This window comes from Lacerta agilis, chromosome 8 (assembly GCF_009819535.1).
Source record: "Lacerta agilis isolate rLacAgi1 chromosome 8, rLacAgi1.pri, whole genome shotgun sequence".
NCBI lineage: Eukaryota > Metazoa > Chordata > Lepidosauria > Squamata > Lacertidae > Lacerta > Lacerta agilis.
This window is the reverse complement of record NC_046319.1, coordinates 67,793,870-67,819,637: the sequence shown is the minus strand read 5'-3', so window position 1 is coordinate 67,819,637 and position 25,768 is coordinate 67,793,870. Positions and strand designations below refer to the sequence as shown.

The following is a 25,768-nucleotide window of genomic DNA, read 5'->3' as shown; positions in this document are numbered from 1 at the left end:
AATGTACAACACTTCCTCTTCCGCCAACAAAGATTAGCGTCTAGTTTAGCAGAGTTAAACAAAATACCATCCTTTGCAGCATTAACATAGAAACTTGGGCCAATGCTGCAGAGCTTTATCTGGAGGTTGCAGGCGTCTTCCCTGTTGTAAAGTCCCTCTAAAGAAAAGAATGACAATATGGCACCCAGAAGGTTAATGTGGCCCTTGGGATAAGAAAGAGATTCCCTCCACCTGCAGAGACTGGAGCTTCAAGGCACTGTCTTCTTTACCGTCATGGCAAAGTCAGTCCAAATTAAGCAAAGTAACAGATGCTAGTCTAAGGGTGCCGTGCTAGGTTGTTTAAACACTAGGCTACTCGCCACAGGGAGGCAAGGAGTTAGAGGCAGGCAGGCCAAAGAGAGGTGGAGCACTTTTTCTCCTCCATGCCTACTACAGAAAGTGAGTGGACTGGCAAGAAAGGAAAGCCCACTCCTTAGTATCAGGGCATAGAAATGTAGCAGGCAGCTATTGAAGCAGATTCTGTTCCCCCATCTGCAAGGGCAAAAAGACTAGTAAAATTTTGCAACCTGGTAACTCTGGGGAACTTATTTCCACGGCTGAAATAAGGCCACACCTAGGAGATCCCTGCTGAATCAGACCAAAATCCTGTCATACCCAGTGCCTGTAATAGCCATCCAGACTGTTATGTACAGACAGAACCAGGTAGCCCCCAGAGCAGAATGTTCCACAGATGCACCCAGTGAAGTTGGAACTGTAGCCTGTCTCTTATTCCCTTATGGGGTACTTATAGAGTCCTTTGTAGGTTCTCCATTGGTAGGGCCAACCAGAGAATATTGAGAAGCAAAGCAGCTAGTAAGCCTGATCTTTATTAAAGCTGTTGCAACAGGGTGCTCCCCTCACACACAGGAGATTGGAGGAGGACCCATAACAAAGGTGTGCCTGCCCTTATACAGACATTTAAATTGCCCGCCCTGGAGTCCAAGACCACCCCCAGAAACATCATACATACATCACAGGAGGAGTGTAGCCCAAGACCACTCCCCCAGATACATCATACCTATATCACAGAAAAGGTGGTCTACAACAGAAATCTGAGTGGTTGTTTATCTCCTGTCTGCTAGGTTATCTGGTAATGCCTTATCTGATTTCTTTTCCTGGTAGTCTGGCCATTCTTTTGAGATGGTAATCACTTAATTCCTGAGATAATGGGAAGGTTCCCTCACCCCCTCCCTCCTTGCAGAGAAACATTTGGTCAGTTTGGGCATCAAAATGGTTTCAGGAGTGTCTTCCTGTGCTGCTTCAGACATGTGGTTTATATATTTATGTACGTGTTTGCTTGGTACATTTATGAATATTTATTATATATTTAAGAACTTACTTTTTTATTACACCTGCAAAAACTTCTGCCGTAATAATAATAATAATAATTTATTACTTATATCCCGCCCATCTGGCTGAATTTCCCATAACCAATTTGTTAAGACTTGCAAGCTGACAAGACTGTTTTGCTGCGAAAGACTCCTCTGCAAAAATAAATATATTTAATCCATTAAAACAATGGATTAGGCAGTTCACCAAGTTTCCGTCATTTGTGGAATGCGTATTGCGTGTCTCTGCCATGACTTCAGTGCCCACAGATGTTAAGACACGGTACATTTTAAGCATGTTTGCTACTTGCCTATACATGCGGAGACATCTGGAAATGTGCAAGGATTCACGCATCTCAAACACTGCAGGCAAAGCCATTTTGTAATTACCATTTTAAAATCAGAAGCTTGAATGGCAAATAGGACCCAGGCAATAGACCATTGTTCTGGGCATTGAGGGGTACCGGTAATTGAAATGAGTCTGTTAAGCTTCAGGTTCACATGGCTGCAACTGTACAAAACACAGCTTCATGGTGCTACATAAGCCAGAGTGTGAGATAAGCTCTGCTGAGAGTAGACCCACTCAAATTAATGGGTCTAAGTTAGTGCCCCATCTGCGCTTTTCACTTTGAATAATCATAGCTTCCCCCAAAGAATTCTAGGAAGGGCAGTTTGCTAAGGGTGCTGAGAGTGGCTGGGAGACTCCTATTCCCCTCACAGAGCTACAATTCCCAGGGGTTTAACAACCAAACCCTCTTGCCAGGTTCTACTGCAAATATTGGCATCACACAATGATGGTGTCCTCAACCAATTCAAAAGAAGTCATCGGGTCCAGATGACAGCCCTCAGAGCATTCTTAAGAGAAATCAAATGCAAAACTGCTGATCTAACAAGAACATGCAGCTTGTCTCTAAAAATCAGCCTTTGTACCAGAAGAGTGGAAAGTGGCTAGTGTAAGATTAAGTATTTGGGAAATATATTGGGATTTGGGCTGTTGCAGACCAGCTAAGCTTGACATCTGTCCTGGGAAAACTGGTGGAAAGCATCGAGAAAATAGAAGAACAAGCTTTGCTAGAGAAGAATCAGCATGGATTCTGCAAAATAACTATCCCTTTTTAGAGTGTTTTATGGATTGCTAGGGAAAGGGCGCTTATGCCCATGTCTTGCTACTTCACTTCCAAGATGTCCACTTCAAGGAATATGCTGCTGGATAGGCCTGATCTTGCTGGGCTCTTATGCGCTAACCTGGAATACAGCGGTCAATGCCATGGTCAGTGATGTGGGAACTTGCTACCACCCACCTTCCCTGCTGGTGCCGCCTTAAGGTTCATTGCCCTCCCATGTACAGATGTAATCACACACTTAGAAGGCAGAAACATCACGTTTATTAGCAAGTATCAATGTGACATTTGTTTTTTAAGCAAGTACATGTACCCAAGATAAGTGGCATCTGTATTTATACAAAGCAAGGAGTTTTGCATAAACAGTGGTGCACAGAGTAAGCCTGCAACAGAAGGGTACTCCTAGCCAGAAGAAAGGGCCCAATCTCTACTCCAGGAAGGTCCTACTGAAGTGTAGGGAAATTGCACTAAAGGATCACCACCCTAGAGGCAATATATAGTCTCTGCTGCCAGAACTTCAGCAGGGAGCGGGCAGAGGGGAATGTCACTTCTGTGAAGAGTGAGCAGCCCTTGCAGCTACTAGCGAGGGGAGAGTAGGCCTGAGATGCTTGCTGGCTTCTGGTAACAACCAAGAGCAAAAAGCCAAGCTAGGCTGCTACTCTATTACTTTCCGGTGACGGCAGGCTTTTCCTGGCGGCTGATGGGGATGCTGCGCTCCACTCCGGGAAGAGCCTGGGTAGTCGGTGCCGTGATGGATAGCACCCCGTCAGGAGACAAGGCCGAGGTGATGGCTGCCGGGTCAACCCCCTTGGGGATCATGTAGCGGCGGTGGAACTCCCGGGAGATGTAGCCATGCTCATCCTAGAAAGAGCGGAGACGCAAAAACAGGCAAGTGACTAAAGGGGGTCCAGAAACCAGCACTCTCACCGAGAAGCCAGGAAATTTATATATTTATTTCACAAAATTTATACACCGATTGATTGTTTAAAAGGGAAAAAGGTCAAAGCAGTTTATGGAAGATAAACCATTAACATCAAGTAAAAGTTTAAAACCCTACTTCTAGGAAGGGCAAACAAGAGATGAAATACTAAAACATTAAAATCACCTCAGTGAATATCTGGGCAAGCTTGTCTCAACAGGAATGTTTTTTAGCAGGCACTGAAAAGGAGTGTAGTGAAGGTGCCTGCTGGATATCAATAGGCAGGGAGTTCCAATGTTACTTCTTAATTATTTTATTTATTAAATTGGTTAGTCGCTTTATCTTGCCTGCCCCAAGGCAACTCAAACAGGAAGTTCAGGCGGCAACACATGTCTTATTTACTGATGCATGTAGTTTTCGCACATTTCAGGCAGGGCTTGCGGGGGGGGGCGGGATCTGTGGCCCCTCCAGATGTTGCTGAACTACAATTCCCTGCACTGCTGGCCATAAACCCTGTTGGTTGGGACCAATGCAAGTTGCGATTCCAACAACCTCTGGAGGGCCACGGATTCTGCCCTGGACACTGGTGGTGCAGCAGCAGATGTTTCTCCGGGCAGTTCCAGCTACTGAGGTTTCCAAATCCCTGCGTACAGACTAAGAGGACTCCAGAGTTCAATAGGATTTGCTTCCGGGGTTGACTTAGGGTGGCAGCTTTACCTTCGTGCTTTTGGATATGCCCAGTGTTGTTCAACCTCGGGTCCTCAGAAGTTGCTGAAGCACAACCCCCATCATTCCCAGGCAGCTTAGTTGATGGCAGCTCAAGGATGGCAGGTCCCCAGATTTTGCTGAACGACCAACTCCCAAGGTTGAAGAACACTGGCCTAGGACTACCATGGGGAGCTTTTAGATCAGGGCCACCCCACAAAAAACCCATGAAGCTACATACCGGCCGCTCCTCATGCTTGGCATGAACTTCGATGTAGTCCCCAATCACCTTCACGCTCATCTCTTCAGGTGAAAAATGCTTCACATCCAACAACACAGAGAACTTGTCTTTGTCCATCTTCATCTGGGTGGAAGGGGGAAAACAAAGTAAAAACTGGATTCAACAGACAGCATCTTCTGCAGGCCAGCTGCCCCTGCCCACAGGGGTGCTGTTGTGGACCAGTCAACACCCTTTTACTGCTTTCTTCAACAAGCCACAGGTTAGGCACTAACACCCCTGGGCATATTTAGCAAGGATGATTGTAACTCATTGAACTTGTTAGTTGCCCGCTGAACAAAGTCTCCCAAACAATAGATACTGAGAGCACAATAAGCACAAGTACGTTATGATAAAAACACGTCTACAGCGGGGAGGAAACATGCCCAATAACAGAAGCACAACTAATAGCAAACACCACCGCAGTCAATCAAAGGCCTGGGGGAGAAAGTAAGTGCTCTAGTAAGATATGTAGCCAAAGGGTTTGGACAGCCACCTCACTATACATGTGAAGGCGCAGCACTTGCTTTCCTCTTCCCTCACCATTCCTTCTTCCTTTTATATCATGCCATACCAGACTGTGAGCAGCAACTGTCTCAATCTAGGGATCAGATGCCCAGCCCAGGGGCCAAATGCTGCCCTCCAGGTCTGCACCTGCCCCCCCCCCCAAGACTCTCCTCAGATCACAGCCTTCTTCCGAGACCACACCCTCTTTGAGGGTTTCTGCCTGGGTGGAATATGTCATTGAATTCTGCTAAGACTTCTCGTTTGTCTGGATGGAGGACCAAACAGGGTGTGTGGAGACTAGCTGACTGCATCAGGCAGAATTCACATTCGCTGCTCTGCTCATTCTCGGCTCTGGCCTCACCCACCAACACAAAAGGTTGTCCAGAAGGGACCAGTGTCATTTGGCAGACAAAAGTTCCCTCCCTCCGTTATTATCTTGTAATATATGCACAGTGTTTAGGAAAGAAATTAGCCACTTTAATAAATGTTAAATAGTAAGTTAGAGAGCCACCATGAAGCCACTTTATGAGCACTGGGTAGCAGTTACAGAAACCAACATGCCAACAACCCCTCCAGGCTAAACACAACCCTTTATGACATGGGCGAGAATGCTCTGTATTTTACACCCTTTTGTAGCTAGCTAAGAATATCATAAAATTGTAGAGGTGGAAGGGGCCACGAGGGCTATCCAGTACAAGTCCCTGCAATGCAAGAATCTTTTGCCCAATGTGGGACTAAAACCCAAGATTGAAGAGTCTCAGGCACTACCGACTGAGCTATCCCTCAGGGTCAACAACACGCAGCTCTTCTAGGTAGGATCGCTGTATATTTAGAGCCAGTGGGCCAAGAATACAGGCCAAGAACACAGGAGCAATCTCCCTGCCAAGGGGTGTGATGAAGCACATTGGAAAAAGCAGGCGCAAGACAAAAAAAGCCAAAGTATGCCAGTCATGCACGGGGAGTTAAGTGGCAGCAGCAGCGCAAGGCTGCGCTGAAATCTCCCCAAGGATGAATTCCAGCAGTTGGGTCTTAATGCCACAGCCCTTATAAAAGCACCCCTCGTTTCCCAGATCCAGTTACATATTATTTAGTCATTATTATTTATGGAGCTGATGACTACGGCTCCATTGCATGCAGAGAAGGACCCTGGTTCAACCCCCGGCACCTCCCGTTCTAACCGCAAGCAGAAGGGACAAGTTGGGGGTGGGCGAAATTCTTTGGATTCTCCACCAGTGTGGACAGCAGGAACAACAGCCAATGTCCGACTGAGAGAGGAAGCATCTCTAATATAGGCAACAACTATCTGTGGTGCTGATGGAGGAGGTCCAAAGTTCAGTTCCCAACTCCTCCAGTTTGGGATTAGCTATCCGGCAACATGGGGAAATTATCTCCCCAGGGACCCTGGAGAGCCACTGCCAGTCAGAGCAGGCGGTGCTGGGCTAGACAGACAAAAAATCTGATCTGGGGCAAGGCCAGCTCTTATGCCCCCATGATGGTAAGTAACTCCAGGCAGCTGTGGGCAGAGAGCCAGCAAGACAGTGCGTCTTCTGTATAGCAAGAGTCCGGAGGGCGGGGGGGCGGATTGGGAGGCAGGAGTCCTGCATGCCAGCCCCTTCCCTGCAGGGCAAGACAACCCAGCTGGCATTGTCTCCCCCCCTGCTTCCCCCATAGGGCCAGTTGGGGATGCTTAAGAATGTTACCATAATAGGCAAGCACAGCCTGCCAGCCCCTTGGCACCCTTTCCTCTTTCAAGCTCGCACCTTGAGCAATTGGCGGCAGCAGCAGCAGCGCTACTTTCGAGTCCGTAGAACGTTTCCCCGCAGAAAACGTCACATTCGGTTGGGCGCGGGACCTGCTCCGCTGTTGCTCGGCCAAAAAAGCATATTGCGGGGGGGGGGGGTGGATTAGAAAAGTTACTTTCCCCGGGATCCTTTTTCTTTTCTGGTGCAATTCCGCACAAAAGCCCCAGATGCGTTCAAAACTTAACGCAAGGCACACCTACCTCCGAAAGCCCCGTGTCCGGCATCGCCGGCATCTGCGGCATCGCAGGCATCTGCAGGCTCGGCGTGCGCATGTAATAGGGGCTGAACGTTGCCGGGAACAAGTCGCTCTCGAAGAGCCCTTCGCCGAACCTCTGGTCGAAAAGACGCGGCGGGAAGAGCGACGGGAAGGCCGAACCGAAGCCCATGGGCCGCCGCATCCAGGGGTGGTGGATGGCGATGTCCATGGCGTAGAGAGGCGAAGGCGGGCGAGCAGCCGGAGAAGTGCAAAACAGAGACCACGGCGAGGGGCGCACACACGCCGAGCCCGGCCCGCCGCGGCGCCTTTTATATCCGGCCGGCTCCGCCCCCTGGAAGCCGCTGGAACGCAGAAGAGCCTTCGGGATGGAGCGGGAAGCCCCGCGAAGCGCCGGGGGGCGGGGCCACGGGGAAGGGGGAGGGGCCTGGCGATCGCCTAGCCTCGAGGCTCACGTGGGAACCGACGTCCCCCGGGCGCAGCGGGAAAAGGTGTGCCTGGATCTTCCGTGTCATCCTGATTCTATTCTGGAAAGGAGGGAGCCGGGAAGGTTCTCGGCGTTTCCCCGGCTTTGAGCTCCGATCCAGCCCGTTCTAACGTTGAACGATAGCCCTGTGCGGCACTCAAAGTTGGGAGGGCAGTATCACGGTAACGTCTGAATTGGGGACAGGAGGTTAGATATGGGGGGGGGGGGGAAGCACATCGTTTTTCTTCCCGTCGGTCAGTGCTGCCCCGCCCGCCCCCGCCCCCATTTCAGACGCTACGATGGTGAGCCGAAAATACACCGAGGGAAGAAATGCGAGTCCTTGTTTCCCTTTGAAAGAGCGCGCGCATTAACATCTTTTAAAGATTTGTTTCGGAATGTAAAGTGAGCACTCTTGAGGTTTGTGGTGTTTACATCGGATGATAGTTAGGAACCCTCCCCACCAAAAATTCAGAGAAGAGATATATGGCATAGGGTCGTCGGTCCCCGCTTTCACCACTCCACTCGCAGTGGAATAAAACTACCATGGGAGAAAGTACGCTATAATTTGAGATTTCCACAAATCCAGACATTTTTTGTATCATTTGGCATTCATTCCTTTATCGCATAGGCATGACAACCTTCATTTTGAAGACAAACATGGACACAAGCCTGCCAAATCTGCACTTCACGTGACAGCCAAATAACACTAGTATTCTCTGGGTGTTGTTGTTTCTTAACTGTGAAGACAACTTTTCTTTTTTTCTTTCATGAATTGGACTTTGTTACTTAAGCCACAGAAGTAAATGTTCATATTCTATGTGCTGATAGTTTTTTTCATCTGCTGTCATCAGTTCTTCTGGTTTTTTGTATGTATTATAAAATGCAATAAAATATATTTGAAGACAGGAGTGCCTGGCGTGCTCTGGTCCATGGGGTCACAAAGAGTCGGACACGACTGGACGACTAAACAACAACAACAAAATATCTTTACAAAAAACACCACCACTCTCCACTTTTATGCCCCTAATACCATTTCCTGCAACCAACATTCGCTTGTTTCCTTTCCTTCCTGCTGGCTTTGCCTTTTAGCCTGATACAATCCTGGGAACTGTAATTTGTTAAGGGTGTTGGTGGGAATGGCAGCTCTACAGCTCCCGGGAGCCTTGGGGAGGGGGGGGGGCATGCACTTTAAATATATGGTGTGTGCCAGTGACATGGCCTAATAAAGGAGTTTGGAAATGTTCACAAAGCATTATTTTAATTTATTTAAAATGCTCGTGCTGCCTTTCAGTGCAAGTGGAAGCATCCCTGTTGCGCTTGGCAACATGTAGATACTTGCTTGCCCTTCCTCAGCCCAAGGCAGAACCCTGAGCTCACTGGACCAACCCTGCAAGAACCAGGTGATGGATTGACGGAAGAGACAGCACATACCCAGCATGCTTCAGCAGCTTCTCCCTTTACGTAGCACCGCTTGCAAAGGACCTGGGGGGGTTTCCTTCACAAAGCAGGACAATCCAGAATGCCAACTGGGGAAGGGATACAGGAAGCCCAGGAGGTCTGCTCCAAAAGATGTAAACATGCTTAACTCATTCATTTCCTGCAGGACCTGTCTGCCTCCGGGTGTTATCTGACTACAACCCCATAATCCCTGTCTCATTGGCCAAGCTGGCTGGGCTAATGGGAGTTGGAGTCCAGCAGTACCTGGAGGGTCACAAATCACCCCACTTTGATTTAATGGGACATAGCATGCTAAAGGGACTGATTCACACCTCCACCTACTGCAGAAGTCCTGTAGTTTCTTGACAGTACAGGTATTTCCCTCGAGTCACCATTTTGCGAAATATTTCGCACCTCTAATCCAAATCTCTGGGTGAGAACTAACACAGCAAATTTCGCTCCTTTATAAGCAAAGGTAGTTGGAAAGAAGGGACGCTATCTTATAGAGGAACAAGATTTTGAGGCTTTCACAAACAAGAGTCTTGTGGTTCAGCTTTTTCAATATGCAGCTTGGGATCTTGACATGTAGACCACACAACTGGTCAACACTTGACTCACAAGTGAATGCAATAATTATCTTGGTTGGAAAACACTGTAATATAAAACAAGCCTGCAGGATCAGGCCACTGGCCCATCGAGTCCAGCATCCTATTATCACAGCGGCCAGCCAGACGCCTATGGGGAACCCGCAAGCAAGACCTTTGCACACAAGCACTCTCTTATGGTTTCTGGCAACTGATATTCAGAAGCATTACTGCCTTCTGACTTGCTGGAACTTCTCTCCATGGTGTTTGGTCCACAAGTGTAGCAACCAGCTGAAAGATACACTAAATGGCATTCTAATGCACTTCTATCTTGTAAACACTTCGCAGTTTACATACAGCTGTCATCTCTCCCCACCACAAGCACACTTTTCTTGCTGAACATACAGTGCAGCCTCCTATAGCAAGCCGTGGGATTGGGTTTGGGAGACACACCTTTCAAATGCCTAATCGCCTTTGAAGCAGAAGGGATAGCAGCCCAACTTCCTCCTCAAGGCCTTTATTAGGCTAATTGATGTGAGACTAGTAAAGCTGTTTTGTTCCCCTGAAAAGTACTTTGCAAAATTAACATCTGTGGTACAATGAGCACAAATGTTCCAATCTTCTGGCACTGTTAGCTCCTCTCAGTTTCAACTGGGAGAATTGTCAGTGTATACTTAAAACATTCTTATTGAAATCCTTAGGATGTGCCCCTGACCTTAAGTATATTTATTAAGAAGGGGCTAATTATACATTACCTGCAAATGAATGCAGCTGTGAAGCCCCAACACAATTCTTTTAAGTGAAAAAGCAGCCTGGGGAGAAGATAATTTAGAGTTGAGAAGCTGCAAGAGCAGGGAATATGTTAAAGGGGAGGGGATATTTTTCCCCTAGCCCAAGGAGATGATAAAAATGTGCACTATGAACTATGTTCAATGAAGAAGCGGGGGGGGGGGGGAGGCGATGTCCTAACACTGGAATGTACTTTCTCTCTGCATATTTTTGGGAGGGGGACAAACATCACTAATTTATTACTCAACTTGTACCCCACCCTTCCTCCCAAAGGAGCTCAATCTCAGAATAGTAATACAACACATTATAAACATAAAGTTGCACACGTAATTAAAGCATTTTAAAAACTATTTTTAAAAAAATCTAAAAGCGATTGCAGTAGCGGATAGATACTGCAATAGCTGATAATCAAAGTTCTGCGTAAACAGGAGTGTCCGTAAATTTCTCCTGAAAGCCAATACAGATTGGTAGACGGATTCACTGCTCCAGGGAGGCCATTCCACAAATGGGAAACCACCACCGAGTTGGCCCTGTCATGAATAAATACCAAGTGGGCAGCAGGCAGAGGTCCTCTTCTGTCCATTGTAGGGCCTAAGGTGGCTGGGGAGTTACTCCTTTCAGGACTGGGGCTCCGGAAGCTGTACGCCGGCTCCTTCGGCCAGTAATGCGAGATGAGCACCGCAACCCCAGAGTCGGACACAACTGGACCTAATGGTTAGGGGTCCCTTTACCTTTACCTTACCTTTAGGCTAGCACTTATTGATTTCGGTAGCTGGGTTACTTAATTGATTCTACTTGAGGACAGAGACTCTTCCCCCACCCAATTTTACGAGGCTATAATGCATTTTGAAACCCAGAATATTGGAATAGGGGGGGCCTGACCATAAAAATAATATTTTTTAAATGTGCAGAGTTGTTTCCAGTTTGTAGGGAATTTTCTATTTTGTTTTAAGAAAAATGCATTAAAATGATTTATTTATAAAACAAATAGCTTTGAAGCAGCTTATTATCATATGAATATCCCATCTCTCCTCCAAGGAGCTCAGGGTGACACAGGGTTCCCCTTCTTCTCCATTTTATCCTCACAGCAACCCTGTGAGGCAGGTTAAGTGCAGAGACACGTGACTGGCCACCCAGGGACCTTGTGGGTGAGTGGAGATTCAAACTCTTGTCTCCCTAGTCCAATGCTCTAACCACTAGGCCACACGCTTTTAGATAATGCCATATTGCAACCTCCTTGCTCACAAAGCTCGTGTGCTTCTTCCATCAGTCAGAACCTTGCCACGCACATATTCTCAAAGGGTTTTAAAAAGAGCCTCAGCACAATTTTCCGCAAGGAGTCCGACTGCTTGTTCAGGTGCCTCTGGGGTTAGGTGTGGCAATCACCCCATGAGATCAGTGGTGCTCCAGTGGGATCTAAGCATTCAGAAGAATAGGGTAGCTTATAGTCAGGCTATTTAGTTTGGGAAAGGGTGTGGGCTGTTCCAAAGCGTCTTCTGGATTACATCAAAAGGCTGGAATGCAGCTCTCAACTCTTTTGGATAACAGGTGTGTTGCCGTTCCAGGTATAACCTCAACAAGACTTCTCCCTTCCCTGAAGGAAAAAAAAAGCAGGATTTTCTCTCTACTGCCAGCCCATTTCTCACATTTAAAAAAGAATAATAAAATACTATGTTTTTATGCTACTCTTGAATCTTGTTCTCATGGTAGTTTGCAAAAAGAATACTTAAAAGCATCAGAACAAAGCAGTAAAATAAGCTAAAAGCCAGATAATCATAAAAGCAGCACAGACCAGCCAAGGGGGTTAAAATCCAGAAAGGTTGGTGGTAGTGGAGGGGGCGGGTGGGTGGGGAGTCATTTTCCTGCCGCTGCTAGGAAAACAGACGCCAAACCTCTCTGGGCTTTCTCCTTTGGCAGTCCCCTAAACGTTGAAACGTAATGTCATTAATTGATGCAAATTGCTGCTGCAAGATTCAGTGATGGCTGCAGCTTTCAAATGGGATCAGGCAAATTTATGGAGTGTGGGCAGCTTTACCTTTATGGGGGTGCAGTATTAGACGTAACATGCAAATGGAGCCTCCAGATGCAGAGGCAGTATAGCCCCAACTACCAGCTGGAATCCTTTTTATTCCAAGGTCTGTATTACCTTCAGGGATGGAAGGTTAGGTGCCAGGGGTAGGTGGAGCCAGAGCAAGGAATGTACTGGTAATTTCTACCTTTGTTCAGCAGGCTACTTTCCACATGCTCATGCACTACTCTATCCTGTATCCAAACAAGCAAGAGGCATTATCCGGCTTTAAAAGCACATTCCAGCCTAGACAAAAACATGCTAGGAGGATGAAAAGCAGGGCTGGTGGGCTGATGCAAGGCCTGCTGAGAGTCTCAAGGACCAGATATAGAGAGGTCTGGAATGCTACATGTGGCCCTGGGTTTGAGGTCCCCAACCAGGGTTCTTGATGAATTCTTGGTCTGATCCAGGTTGACACGTCTTATGTTATGTAGATAAAGGACTGTATGGGCAATCTCTTCGGAATATATTTGTATTTCGAGTGATCTAACTCAGTTTCCCTCTTCCTGCCCCGTTCCTTCCTTTCCCCTATCTTTTGTTAAGCTCTATGATGGCTGAGAACAGCCTTTAATTTCCTAGTCCTAATCTGTTGGGAGGAAGTGATATTGCTGGATACCTTCTTTTGATGTTGGACATAGTTTGAAGAAAGTGAGGCATTGGGAGAAGTGGCTAAGGAATAATCTGCATGTAGCTAGTAGCATGTGGCCAGTCAGGCAAGTCACAGGCTAACAGGTTAGCTATCTATAAATCAGATTATTGTGGGCAGATTTCAGAGAAGCTCGTGCACGGACTGATGGCCATGGGGCCATGCAAGCTCAGGCTACCTGAGGGAGTCACTTTGCTACTTCTTGAGGGCTTCCAAGTGGCAGACTGAAGTGCTTGCTTGGTATGTATATATTGCTTGCTGTTTAGAATAAATTCTTAAAATTTTCTCACTCATTTGTGTTTTGTATTGCCTCTGGATCTCTTTTTCTAAAGAACCACCTTGCATTTGGCAAGGCAAGGACTGAGGCAGAGCCAAAGTGGTGTAGTGGTTAAAGTGCTGGACTAGGACCTGGGAGACCAGGGTTTGAATCCCCATTCGGCCACGTAGCTCGTGGGTGACCTTGGGGCTCTCAGCCTAACCTACCTCACAGGCCTGTTGTGGGAATTAAGCAAGGAGGGGGAGAACAATGCACATTTGCCACCTTGAGATCCTAGAGAGAGAAAGGTGGGCTATAAACGAAATTTAAAAATGCCACGTGCTTTAAATGTATGTTGTATATGCAGCAGATAGATATTTTATATAGATAGATAGCTGTTGGTATGTAATGGTAATGAGATGAACTGAAATGACTTCCAAATCCCAGCTCCTCAAACAGCAGGAATTGCTTCCCAATAAAGAGAGGTGAACATAGACAAACTCCACCTACTTCCATCCCACATCTGTTGGGTCTAGGACCCAGGAGACCAGGGTTCAAATACCTGGGACACAAACTTCATGGCCAAGTAGTACATTACTGTTTCACATACAGATGCAAGAACAGTATGTTTGCTCCATCAAGCGCTGGTTCCAATCTGAATTAGCAATTGGTTTGTCAAAGGGAGGTAAATTAAATCCAAGGTGAAATGTGCTTTTGTGCATGTACAGCCTTCAATGGCAAAGCAGCCCTGAGCAGGCTTCGAGGAAGGAATGGAAAAAAGGAGACAGGGGCGAGGAGCTCCGGCAATCAGATGAAGAAGGCAAAGGAGGTGAAATGCTAGAGAGGCTGCCAGTTCAGGTCAGACGAGATAGCTCCATTCATTTGCACCCACCTTGGGTGGCATCTCCGCTCCACTTTTAACGACAAACTTCTCTGGCTGGGGCAGATGTGCAGCCTCCGTGGGCGTGCATTAGCCACACCTGATAGTTGGTATATTTATGCCAGAAGCTCCAAAGATAACAAAGCAGGTGGAACCAAGAAAAATAAAAAGAGTAGCAATGATAATAACAAAAAAGGAGGGGGAAAAAGAAATGGAAAGAAGAGAAAGAAACAAACAAACAAGTTGGCCATAGTGCAGCTTGCTGCTGGTTTATATTTTGTAGTCAATGGGTTGGATTTTCAGTGGGACTTGTTCAGATAACTTAGCTTGGTTCCACCCCAATGGCCTTATCAGCCAAATGACATTCAACAGGTAATATCTAGAATACTTCTTTTTTTAAAAAAACGAATTACTTCATCTCTAATACCTGGAAAAGCTTCGCCCGCCGATGTTCACCAGTCATGGAAAGAGAAATGAAAAGTGGCAACATCTGTAGCACCTCAGAGCCCAACCCTAGCACTGCAAGGTGAGGATGAAAGACTTGTTCCAACAGCTGGGACTCCTACCTCATAAATCACTTGGCTCAACTGCTGCTCTTCACAGACTGCTGCCAGTTGTGTCACGTATGAATTCAGGACAAAAGGAAACAAATTATGTTGGCTGCAAGTGTTGGCCCCCCCAGGGAGGTCTGCCTAGATGAAAGCATTGTCAGTCGTAAATATTTTTTTTTACTGCGTTTTCTTTTTGTTGTACTGGATGCCATTCTCTATTGCTGCTTTTATTCTGTTAGATTTTCATTTCCTATTGCACTTGACGTTTTAAGGTTTTAACTTAAGTCTGCCCATGGGACTTTTGTCGTCAGTTGGTATATAAATATCGGAAACAAAAAAAAAATCAAACTTTTGGCCTTCCAGATGTTGCTGACCTATGACTCCTATCAACCCCAGGCAGCATGGACAGCATCCATGGACGATGGGAGCTGCAGTTCAGCAACCTCTGGAGGAACAAAGGTTCCCCACGCCTGTCCTAGGCACAACCATGTGTCCTCCAGAGCTTCTGCAGCATTGCTTCCAAAGGTTTACCTCCACCTAGAAAAACGAGTACTTAAAAAAATAACAAGGCAGAAGCCATTCTGGGAGACTGGTTGTAATTAACATTCAGTGAGCTTTAGGTCCCCAAAGTTGCACATACGGGCCTTCTGACATCTCCGTTGGCATCCCATAACCTTCTCTTCACTCCTTGGTTTGGAAAAAATTTAATGTCTGTGTTGTCCTTGATGTGAGGCAGTGGGTACAAAATTCCGCCTATTTTCCTTTTGTGAAATGGTTCTTTTGTGATGCCCGCAAGTTTCTGCTTGGATTTTTTAAATGTACCCTCCCGGACCCCCCCCCCAAAAAAAGGCTGGGGACACCTGCAATGAGTTCATGGCTGGAAGGAAGCCTGCCCCTCCCTGCTCCGCTTAGCACAATGGAAAATGCCAGATAGTGACCTCATGCAAGGCAGGCCAACACCTGCTGTAGGCTACTTCATTGCTCCACTGACATCACCAACCTTCAGCTCACGCCCCCTTCCCCACCCAGCCTGCGCAGGAGGGAGAAGGTACAGCAGGGCACTGCTGCCTAACCAGCAGGGGGGATCCCCCCATCCCTTTCTGAGACACTAGACTGTAACCAGCCTGCTGGAATGACACAATTTAAATTGCAGAGCGAGCTGCAGCGGCTCAGGGAAACATTGGGCTCATTGTTTCCTCCACTGTTTATCACACCATCCTACATCCCAATCAGCTGACGGAGGTGTAGGAGAAAGGCTCTCCTAGGAGAGCAGCCAACTTTCCTCCTCCTTTCATCGCCCCACGCCCGTCCCTTGAAAACAGCAACTCAGCAGGCAGATTCCAAGTGAAGCTTTTTCTCTCTGTGCAACTTATCTTCCATGCCAGGAGACCTTGATCTATTCCAGTGTCTACTGTATATTGCACTGGGGGAACACGGCACAGGCTTAAACTGCGGCAGCTGGGGGCTGCTCATTAAAGGAAGAACGAGGCCCTTGAAGTCGCCATCCTAAAAGAACAGGGAGGGAGGAACTGTGGCACCTTATGCGTTGTTGGGCTACAACTCCCTTTGCTGCATGCTGGCTAGGACTGATGGAAGGTGGAGTTCATCCAGTTGCCCATCCTGTTATACGCATTTTTACTCAGGGAGTAAGCCCCATTGAACGCAATAGGATTTACTTACAATTGCAAAGGAGAGCAGAACTAGGCCCAGCAGGAAATCTAAAAATATATATGTAAAAATCCTATCTTTGTAGTAAACACACACATATAATTTTCATGGAAATCAACAGAGCTTAACAGGAATGGGGGAGCTATGGCCCTCCCAATGTTGCTGGACTACAACAATGAAAGAAGGGTAAGATAAAGGACCCCTGGATGGTTAAGTCCAGTCAAAGGCAACTGTGGGGTTGCAGCGCTCATCTCGCTTTCAGGCCGAGGGAGGTGGTGTTTGTCCAAAGACAGCTTTCCAGGTCATGTGGCCAGCATGACTAAACCGCTTCTGGTGCAATGGAACACCATGACGGAAGCCAGAGCGCACGGAAACGCCATTTACCTTCCTGCCGCAGCAGTACCTATTTATCTACTTGTGTTGGTATGCTTTCGAACTGCTAGGTTGGCAGAAGCTGGAACAGAGCAACGGGAGCTTGTCACGCCGATTTGAACTGCCAACCTTCCAATCGGCAAGCCCAAGAGGCTCAGTTGTTTAGACCACAGCGCCACCTGCATCCTTAATGCAAGAAGTAGCACAATTAAGTCACACAATGGAGAGCACACAGGAACACAGTTAAATAAAAAACAACCTGATATAGATCTATCAGCGATCCCCTTCATGCAAATACTGTGTGCGACCCTGGTCACCACCATCTTTTCAAAGATGATTCTCTGGCAATTTTCTGGCTGCTTTTCTTAGGTTTCTGAATACACAGGAAGATGTAACGTGGAAGCAGCAGGCTTTAGAAAGCGTGACACCTACCTCTTAAAGCCTCCATCTCTTTTGGGTTTGAATCAAAAGGTTGGATTGCCTAGGTGTGTGATGCTGTACAACAGGGATGAAGAACCTGTGACCCTCCAGACACTGATAAGGCTTCAGTTTCCATTGGTCTAGCCAGCATGGCAAACAGCAGGAATGAAGGGAACTGAAGAGTCTGGAAACAGGGTCGTTCCTGGGGAGGGCGAATAATGATAACTGCCCTGTGCTCCATGCTTGGAGGGCCCCATGCCTGGCACTGGCAGCCCCAGCCCCACTGCTTCTTGTCAGCCTGGCCAGGTTCTCTGTCCTATTCTTTCCTGGGACTAGGCAGGGAGGGAGGAGGTAGAGAACCACCCTGGCACTACTACTGCTAAAGCAGCATCCATATAAAAAATGGGGGGGGGGGAGAGGCCACCACTGCTAAATGGAAGTGGGGCAGGGGGAGATACACTGTGATTTGACTTGGGTCTCACCTACCAGCCTCCCACTACGACTGAAGGGATGTCCCTAGCTATACAAGGATGTGCTGGAGAGATTTGTCTGAGGTAGGGGGAAAGACCCATAGTATATATCATCTAACTAGATAGACTTGCTAAGTCAGAAATCACTTCTTTTGAATTAAACACAGTAATTTTACTTGGAAAACAAACACACACACACAAGGGTGTCTTCTAGTGGGAAATTGTTAGTATTGCACATGAGGCAGAAAAGTGAAGTTTTTTTCTGGGAAGAATAAATTCCTGACAAGCAACAACTTGGGTCTAAGAATATACTGCTATATGTGTAGATATGTATAGTTTTTTTTAAAGCCCAAAGGTCCACAGAGAAATAATTCATTTTACCCTTCTACTGTACCCCTGCCTCTGCTTTATGCAGCCGAGGAAGATGTTTAAAACTGTGGGCAAGGACTGCTATTGGTGCTAATGCAATGCCTAAGAGAGACCAGATGGGCCGTTGGCCTGATCTAGCAGGCTCTTCTAATGGTCTTATCCCCATTCTCACTTCTTCCCAATACCACCACACTGCGGGCAAGCAGATGTAGGCAACCCCAGGTTTATTAATCTCCTCTGCCCCAGGTTGTGGTCAGGGCATAGTGAACAGAGGATTTTGCAAGGAGAGGCAGCCTTACTGGAGTTCACCATGGCACAATTCCACTCTGGTTCCATAAAAAGGGAGAGCAGCATGCCACCCAGGGAGTCCACTGGGGGGGTAAAAACCTAAAAGCTGCACGCTGGTGACGTCAAGGGAGGAGGGATTGGTCATGGAGTGCCCAGGGGGATGGTGAAGGAGAGGTAGTCGCCAAGCTCGCCCCACTCTGCTCGGCGCGCCTGGAAGATGCTGATCCACGTGGTGAGCACGATCACCCAGAAAAGAAGCCCCATAGCTGAACGCTGGACATCTGGGATGGAAACAGATGGAAAATCATGACCACAGTCACCTCCATTTAAGCATAGATCCTTATGCTATCTGGCACTGCCCAAATAGGTGGCCTGGGCTCTCCTCCTAGCGCAGAAGTGGGAAATCTTTGTCCTTCCATAAGTTGTTGAACTATAACTCCCATCATTCTTGGTCACTTGTCATACTTGCTGGAACTGATGGAAGTTGTAGTTCAGCAACATGTGGAGGGACCCCACACCTGCCCTGCCCTGCCCTGCCCCATGCCTTACCACTTCCTAGGATTTGCACCACAACTCACAGCGTTTTATCTGTAGTTGCTCAGTGTACGCTGGCACCAGATAGGCCTCTCGGAAAAACCAGAAAACGTTCACCAGCCACAGGAAAGGCAGCAGAGCAAAGCCACCTGGAGAAACAAAGGAAAGAAATGAATCATTTATGTGTGTGTGTTTTTAAACCCCTTCAGAACTTCCTTTGAATGAGGATGCCTTCACCTTTCCTATTTTAAAAGGGGCTGCAAAAATGAAAAAAGGTCTGTATTTTTCAAAGAAAGGTTTACTTTGCCTATTGAAAAAACAGCTGCCTACCGTCTAAGCAAGTTGGCAAAAACATATTTCTAATAAGGCACCAAAATGTACACACACCAGTTCTTACCGCAGTAGAAATTCACAAGTGCTATGCACCTGGGTGAAATAGTGCTTTAAAAAAAAACTTTAAGGAATCATTCTTTTAATGTTTTATACACGCCTTCCATTTTTCCCTTCGCACATCATGTTCCCTCCACGCTGAATATTTACATACAGACTTCCCAACCTAGCATTCCACGGCATTCATAATAAACCCAAGGTGTGCTGCATCTCTATTTAATCATCCACCTTTCTTTTCATCCCTTTTACACCTTAATTATAGTGACTGGCTGCTCATGTGATCACCCCTTTGTTGTTGTTCAGTCGTGTCCGACTGACTCTTCGTCACCCCATGGACCAGAGCATGCCAGGCACGCCTATCCTTCACTGCCTCTCGCAGTTTGGCCAAACTCATGTTAGTAGCTTCGAGAACACTGTCCAACCATCTCATCCTCTGTCGTCCCCTTCTCCTTGTGCCCTCCATCTTTCCCAACATCAGGGTCTTTTCTAGGGAGTCTTCTCTTCTCATGAGGTGGCCAAAGTACTGGAGCCTCAGCTTCAGCATCTGTCCTTCTAGTGAGCACTCAGGGCTGATTTCTTTGAGAATGGATAGGTTTGATCTTCTTGCAGTCCATGGGACTCTCAAGAGTCTCCTCCAGCACCATAATTCAAAAGCATCAATTCTTCGGCGATCAGCCTTCTTTATGGTCCAGCTCTCACTTCCGTACATTACTACTGGGAAAACCATAGCTTTAACTATACAGACCTTTGTCAGCAAGGTGATGTCTTTGCTTTTTAAGATCACCCCTACTTGTACATTAAATTTAGTATCATCATCATCACCATCATATTATTATAATATTATAATATGGTACTCCCCAAAGCTTTCCCACTCGCCCCTTTATCCGTTTTCCCACCCAAATTTCTTATTTCGGCTGCCTAATTGGGAAGTAATGGAAATTCTGTCAATTGATATCGCTATTGCTCCTTAGTGGGGATTTCACTTTCTTTTCCAACATCTGGCGTATACTATTCTGGACGCAGAGAGAAACAAGCCGCGTGCCTTCTATTCTATCAACGTTTAATTGTGTCCCCACCCCACCCCCACCCCTAATGATCGCCAGGAGGAAAAGCCGGGTGTCAATAAATATCTAACCACCACCGATGCCTCTCGCTGGAACCAGCCACTCACCCAAGTAGTACTTCCTACAGAGGTTGAGCTTCTCCTCGTTGGAAACGCGCTCCAGGTTCATGGTGCGGCTGGGGTCTAGGAGGAAGAGAGGGACCCTCGCAGTCAGGGCGGAGCTCAGGGTTAAGCCCCCCCCCAAACCCTCCTCTGGCTTAGAGGGCAGGGCCCACCCCTCCACCCCCACCCCCAAATTGTGAAGTGGGTGAGCCTCCCCTCCCCTCCCCTCCCCTCCCCTCCCCTCCCCCAACGACTCACCCCTTCCTCCTCCTCCTCCTCCTCCTCCTCCTCCTCCTCCTCCTGCAGAGCAGCTTCTGCTTCCTCCAACGCGGAACTTGCGCGGTTCCTGGTCACCAGCTCGCCCCGCGGGCTGCTGGGAAAACGTCCGCGCTCTCACTAAGCGCGGAGATAGGAAACGTGTAGAGCAGCGCGACGAGTAGTCGGTGGCGGGTATCCCTCGCTTGCTCTTTCGTTTGGTCCCAGCTGCACTCAAGAGAGCAAGCAAGGGTCCTTTTGATTTTTTTTTTTCTGCGCCCCCCCAAATAACCCAGAATGCCGTTGGACTGCATTATCCCAGCTTGCAAGTAGGTAGGTGGGTGGGTAACAGCAGGGGCGTGCTTGCGAGAAGTGTTATATCGTGACAGCTTTGCCAGGAACGGCTTGGATCCCCCCCCCCCCCAGCGCGAAGTCTTCGTCAACTAGAGCGCCCCGCGGGTTGCACCTATTGCAATGTTCCTATTTCCCCAAGGTCTTTGGTGGTGGGTGGGATTAAGCTTCTCCCATAGATTTTTTAAGGGGGAAATACAATGGAGAGCTCTCCATTGACTTGCATAGGGAAAGGCACAAACCCATATGGAAATCAAACACAGTTCTCAACCCTTTTCCAAAATAATTGTGATTGGAGGGGGGACGACCATTCTTAGCCCTGAGGTGGTGCCAAACGCTGAAACCTCCGAGGATGAATCAGAAGACAAGGACCTCGAGGAGCAGGGAGAGCCCCCTGAATCCAATATCAAGAATCCCCTTGAGGGGTCCTCCAGGCTGACATCTATTGAATCTAGCACTACGTTGCAAGCAGGAGGACTCTTAACTCGATGGAGCTGCATGCAGATGTATTGCGCTTTTTGCTTGAGGGAAAGCAGCCTGCTCAATTCCTAAATTTCCCTAGTTTGCAAGCTGCGGCACTCCGACGAGCTCACAGCGTTCAGACACGACGCGTTCGTCTATAATCTTACGTCTATGGTTCAAAACAACGCCCTGTCGCAGCGCATGCTGGAATATACTTATTTGCGGCGGATAATAGGGAGCAGGTCTGAAGCTCAACATAAAAAAAACTAAGATCCTGGCCACTGGTCCCATCACCTCCTGGCAAATAGAAGGGGAAGTAATGGAGGCAGTGAGAGATTTCACTTTCTTGGGTTCCATGATCACTGCAGATGGTGACAGCAGTCACGAAATTAGAAGACGCCTGCTTCTTGGAAGAAAAGCAATGACAATCCTAGACAACATCTTAAAAAGCAAAGACATCACCTTGCTGACAGTGTTCTCGAAGCTACTAACATGAGTTTGGCCAAACTGCGAGAGGCAGTGAAGGATAGGCGTGCCTGGCGTGCTCTGGTCCATGGGGTCACGAAGAGTCGGACACGACTGAACGACCGAACAACAAAAAATAGGGAGCAGGGGCCAAGAGCTTGCTGGGAGTTGTAGTTCCTTAAAGCCCTACCGCCTCTACCTGCCAGATGGCGAAGTAGCAACACGAGCAGCTCTTCCTTTCTGTATTTTGTGATTTGTAAGGATAAAACGCAGTGCAGGGCCAAAGCTGCTTCTTGCTGTGCCACGTTTTTGCCAACAGAGAGGAGGCGAAACCCGAACACCCATTCCCTTTTCTCCAGCTTCTGCCTCACAATCAGATTTCAGATAGGAAGCATGTTCCTGAGCATGTGTAAAGTGCACTTCCCTGTAGACTTGCCACCTGCTCCTTATTGATGCACGTTAGATGCAAGGTGCATAATTTTGAGAATGAATTATAACAAGCAAAGTAACACATCATTTTCTAAAGTCTTGCAGTTACGTTCCTTATGAGGGAGCTCTTTAGGGCGTAACCCTCATTCCCCACCCCACAGCCATGCCAGGCATCAGACATTGCTGTAGAAATTGGGAGTTCTTGGTAATATCCAGAAGTCAAAAACAAAGAATCCAAGAACTCTGGCCAGGCGGGAGATCAGTTTTAAAGTCTTCCCACAGTTTTATTATTATAGTATTGAAACAAATTCCAGTTGAAATAAATTCCAGGACACGGCCCTGTTTCGCTAATTCTTCGTCAGCTAGATTTTCATGGTCAAGGTGTACCAATTCTCATACTGGCCGATCTCGCCAACAGGATTTTCCGTTTCGTCCTCGATTCCGGAAGCGTCCTTAGTAGTAAATCTCTCTGATCGAGCGCTGAGTGCCGATGAAGAGAAAGTATTAAATCGAGGCCTCAACTTTGTTCCGACTCCGAAATATGTTTCGTTCCAAACCAGGGTGGATCTCTTCAAATTAATTCAACTCATTAAATTGAGATGTTTCTTTGGTGATAACACACTCCACAAGAATCAACTATGTCCTCGCTCCACTTTTATTCCACCTGTGGACAATGCACGTTTGAATGTATTCTATCAATTAATACTTGAGGACATCACAAAGATGGAAAAACAAAGACCGCCTATACGCCATTGGAACATCACAGCTTTTGAAAAAGAACTAATACAGAATCTGGCCAACGACACTGATATTGTCATAAAATCAGGCATCAGACATTGGCAGGGCCTGTTCCTTGACTACTTACTGTAACTCCCACACCCAATATCTAGAAAAGCTGCCTTTGGATCCCCCACCCCAATCTCTGTAGGGCAGGGGTGGATAACTCTTTATTGGCTGCTGGGCCAGATCTTTCCCTCTTCAACCCTGGCAGTCCAGACAGGTGATGGTGCGCTTTGAAGTCCACGTTGCAAGGACTTCTCTAAGCTCCTAGTTCTTCATTTGAAACCCTGCTCTTACCTGCCCTCACACCTATGTCAGGTGTTGGGTGTGTGGCCTGCACGAAAGAGCCTCTCAGACCAAATGGGGAGGTAGCCAATGAGCTGGAGGTACCCCACCTGACTGTTCTAAATGCTTTCTAAGGGAACTCAGCAAACAAATAACATAAATGGTTCTATTTTTATTTTCTTGACCACTCTTCTAGAAAGGAGTAGGCCATTAGATATGGATCTATGTGGGCTCCACTATTAATGTGTGCAGTACAAACACATAACCAACATGGGTGGTGGACCATTATATTTTTGGGGAGCTCATATGTAAAGCTCTGGAACATATAAGACAGCCTGTGCCTATGCGTTTTGGAATCAAAACGTTTTGATATGAAATCACTAGATGGTTGCTCCGTTTCCAGATGGATGGGCTTTGTTGTTTATACACACACACACACACACACACACACACACACACCCTCTTCCCCTCCCCTCCTTCAGGCTGCAACGGAAGCCATGTGACAGTCTTGTGTCAAAATTGCGTTTTATTTAAAATTATACCAACAAGAATCCAACCCTTTACCGTCTGAGTTGACTGAGCATCTTAAATAAAAAAGTGCATAGAAAATAAACAGGTTTAGAAATTTGTACAAATATTTACATCCTCCTGGGTTTGATTTTTTTTTTGTTTTAACTTTAAAACAGAAAGCCTTAGCAGGAAAGGAAAGAGAATCACAAAAGTTAGAAGTACAAAATTAAAGAAAAAGTTGTTCTCACCCCACAAGGGAGAGGGAAAGAAAATCAGGTCTATGAAGCAGACGGGCACAGATAAGGGACCAGGGGGGACTACCCTTCCCACTCTTGCCCCATCTCTCTGCTTGCCATAATTTCAAGCCACGGACAGGTCCACTGCCAAGAGCATCCCCACTTCCCTGACAAAACGTGCATCACTGATGCTCCTGGGAGATGAGCCGTCTCCACGCCTCAGGGAACTAAGGGGATGAGTCAGTCCTGCAGCAACCCACTTGGAAAGCTACAGTGAGGTGGTTAAGCTCCCAGCATGCCTCTTGGTGTCCCCCTCACTGACGCCAGGCTGGGAGAAAGGTACGGAGCTGAGGAATCAGGTCACGGGTCAAAAAAATGCCTTTCAGTTGAGGAAACGGCGGCAGCGCTTGGCCCCGCAGTTGCAAGGGAGCTTGCTGCCAGCGTCCTCAATGGGGAATTTGTAGTCGTAGGTGAGCTCTTCGCCCCGGAAGATGCGTCGCAGGGCAAAGATGACGATGTGCTTCTGGCCCTCCACGTGGATGACCCGCGAGTAGCAGTTGGGCTCGCAGGAGTGGTTGATGAAGCGGGCGGCGTTGCCATGCATCGTGGCATCCACCACGTCAAAGTCGTCGATGCGGAACATGTAGCAGCCTATGCCCTGCCGGGATCAGAAAAAGAGTTAAGATTAGTGAGACAATTTGGGGAGCCCAGCTCCTGCCTCCTCCGCTGGTCCTGTTAATAATAGTTGTTGTTGTTGTTTGTTGTATATATACCCTGTCCTCAACTCAATCATGGGCTCCCTCCCCCCTTGACCAGTTGGTAGAGTATGATACTCTCAATCTCAGGATCGTGGGTTTGAGCCCCACGTTGGGCAAAAGTTTCCTCCACTGCAGGGAATTGGACCGGATGACCCTCGAGGTCCCTTCCAACTCTACAATTCTCTTGATTCAGTACCTTGCTGTCATAGTACTTTTCACGCTTGTCTGTCAACACTGAGCGGATCACAATGCCGGAGTATTCGATCACCATCTCGCCTGCATCAATATTCCGCTTGCAGAACAGGCCCCGGCCATGGATGGCTGACCTGGAATGGGGAGAAAGATACACATGAGCATTAAGAGAGTTAACAAGGCAGGCCAAATATGGGCCAGCCACTGGGTACTCTCTGTTTCTTTTTCAGGTTCATCCTAGAGGCGAGCGTGGAGCAGGACTGCTTCTCTGTACAAAGTGGCCTCTTTAGGAAGGCCATGGCCAAGGATTCAAGGAAGCAGCAGCAGCAGCTGCCCTTGTTACCTGTACACGCCCACAGCTTCCTTGGAGGTTTTCTTCAGGTGCCGAAACCGCATGGCCATGGGTAGCTCCAGGCTGGTGGCTCGCCTAAGGAAGAAGCAGAGGCCAGACTAGACTTAGAAGCTTATCCCAAAAGAGAGAGTGGCTTCCTTGACAGTAAAAATGGATTCAAGATGGACAGATTCCCAGCAAGAATCACAAGGATGGAGAAGGAAACTTGAGTGGCAGCAGCAGTAGCAGCACATCATGGCACAAATTGTGGGAATGGACAGTAAAGTTTCCCTTCTAGAAGGAGGAATTCCTGAAATGTAGGAAACTGTCTTATGCCTCAGTCCATTTAGCTCAATATTGCTCACACTGATTGGCAGCAGCTCTTCAAGTTTTCAGAAAAGGTCTCTTCCAGTACTAGCTGGAGATGCCTTGAGATTGAACTGGGGACC

The 25,768-nt window shown here is 47.5% G+C and overlaps 3 protein-coding genes across 3 annotated transcripts in view; all 3 read right to left on the bottom strand.

Moving 5' to 3' along the window:
- Window positions 1-2,732: 2,732 nt before the first annotated feature.
- On the bottom strand, window positions 2,733-7,123 carry HSPB6 (heat shock protein family B (small) member 6). The gene is made up of 3 exons (XM_033158082.1): window positions 6,899-7,123; window positions 4,354-4,476; window positions 2,733-3,349 (listed from the first exon to the last, which is right to left on the bottom strand). The coding sequence occupies exons 1-3, from the start codon at window positions 7,121-7,123 to the stop codon at window positions 3,152-3,154; spliced, it is 546 nt and encodes a 181-aa protein (XP_033013973.1). The 3' UTR covers window positions 2,733-3,151.
- A 10,972-nt stretch (window positions 7,124-18,095) lies between these two features.
- Window positions 18,096-20,543, bottom strand: PSENEN (presenilin enhancer, gamma-secretase subunit). Its single transcript, XM_033158081.1, has 4 exons — window positions 20,524-20,543; window positions 20,272-20,346; window positions 18,755-18,859; window positions 18,096-18,457 (listed from the first exon to the last, which is right to left on the bottom strand). Exons 2-4 carry the CDS (start codon window positions 20,330-20,332, stop codon window positions 18,318-18,320), a joined length of 306 nt encoding a protein of 101 aa, XP_033013972.1. The 5' UTR covers window positions 20,333-20,346; window positions 20,524-20,543; the 3' UTR covers window positions 18,096-18,317.
- A 3,257-nt stretch (window positions 20,544-23,800) lies between these two features.
- The window catches only part of KMT2B (lysine methyltransferase 2B), a 60,545-nt gene continuing 58,577 nt past the window's right edge, over window positions 23,801-25,768 (bottom strand). Inside the window, exons 35-37 of the mRNA XM_033158080.1 lie at window positions 25,332-25,415; window positions 24,993-25,122; window positions 23,801-24,696 (exon numbers count right to left, since the gene is read on the bottom strand). Coding sequence (XP_033013971.1) covers window positions 24,421-24,696; window positions 24,993-25,122; window positions 25,332-25,415 — 490 coding nt within the window. The 3' untranslated portion in view covers window positions 23,801-24,420. The remainder of the gene's footprint in view (window positions 24,697-24,992; window positions 25,123-25,331; window positions 25,416-25,768) is intronic.

Bases quoted from the DNA above. Each gene is read 5' to 3' on its own strand.
- HSPB6 (XM_033158082.1), bottom strand. From the start codon at position 7,123: ATGGACATCGCCATCCACCACCCCTGGATGCGGCGGCCCATGGGCTTC. The intron at 4,477-6,898 runs GTAGGTGTGCCT...CCTTCCACCCAG, and splicing joins CGGACACGGGGCTTTCGGAG to ATGAAGATGGACAAAGACAA. The intron at 3,350-4,353 runs GTATGTAGCTTC...CGCTCTTTCTAG, and splicing joins CCAAGCATGAGGAGCGGCCG to GATGAGCATGGCTACATCTC.
- PSENEN (XM_033158081.1), bottom strand. From the start codon at position 20,332: ATGAACCTGGAGCGCGTTTCCAACGAGGAGAAGCTCAACCTCTGTAGG. The intron at 18,860-20,271 runs GTGAGTGGCTGG...TTGTTTCTCCAG, and splicing joins CTGTAGGAAGTACTACTTGG to GTGGCTTTGCTCTGCTGCCT. The intron at 18,458-18,754 runs GTGAGTTGTGGT...TTTCCATCCCAG, and splicing joins GCAACTACAGATAAAACGCT to ATGTCCAGCGTTCAGCTATG.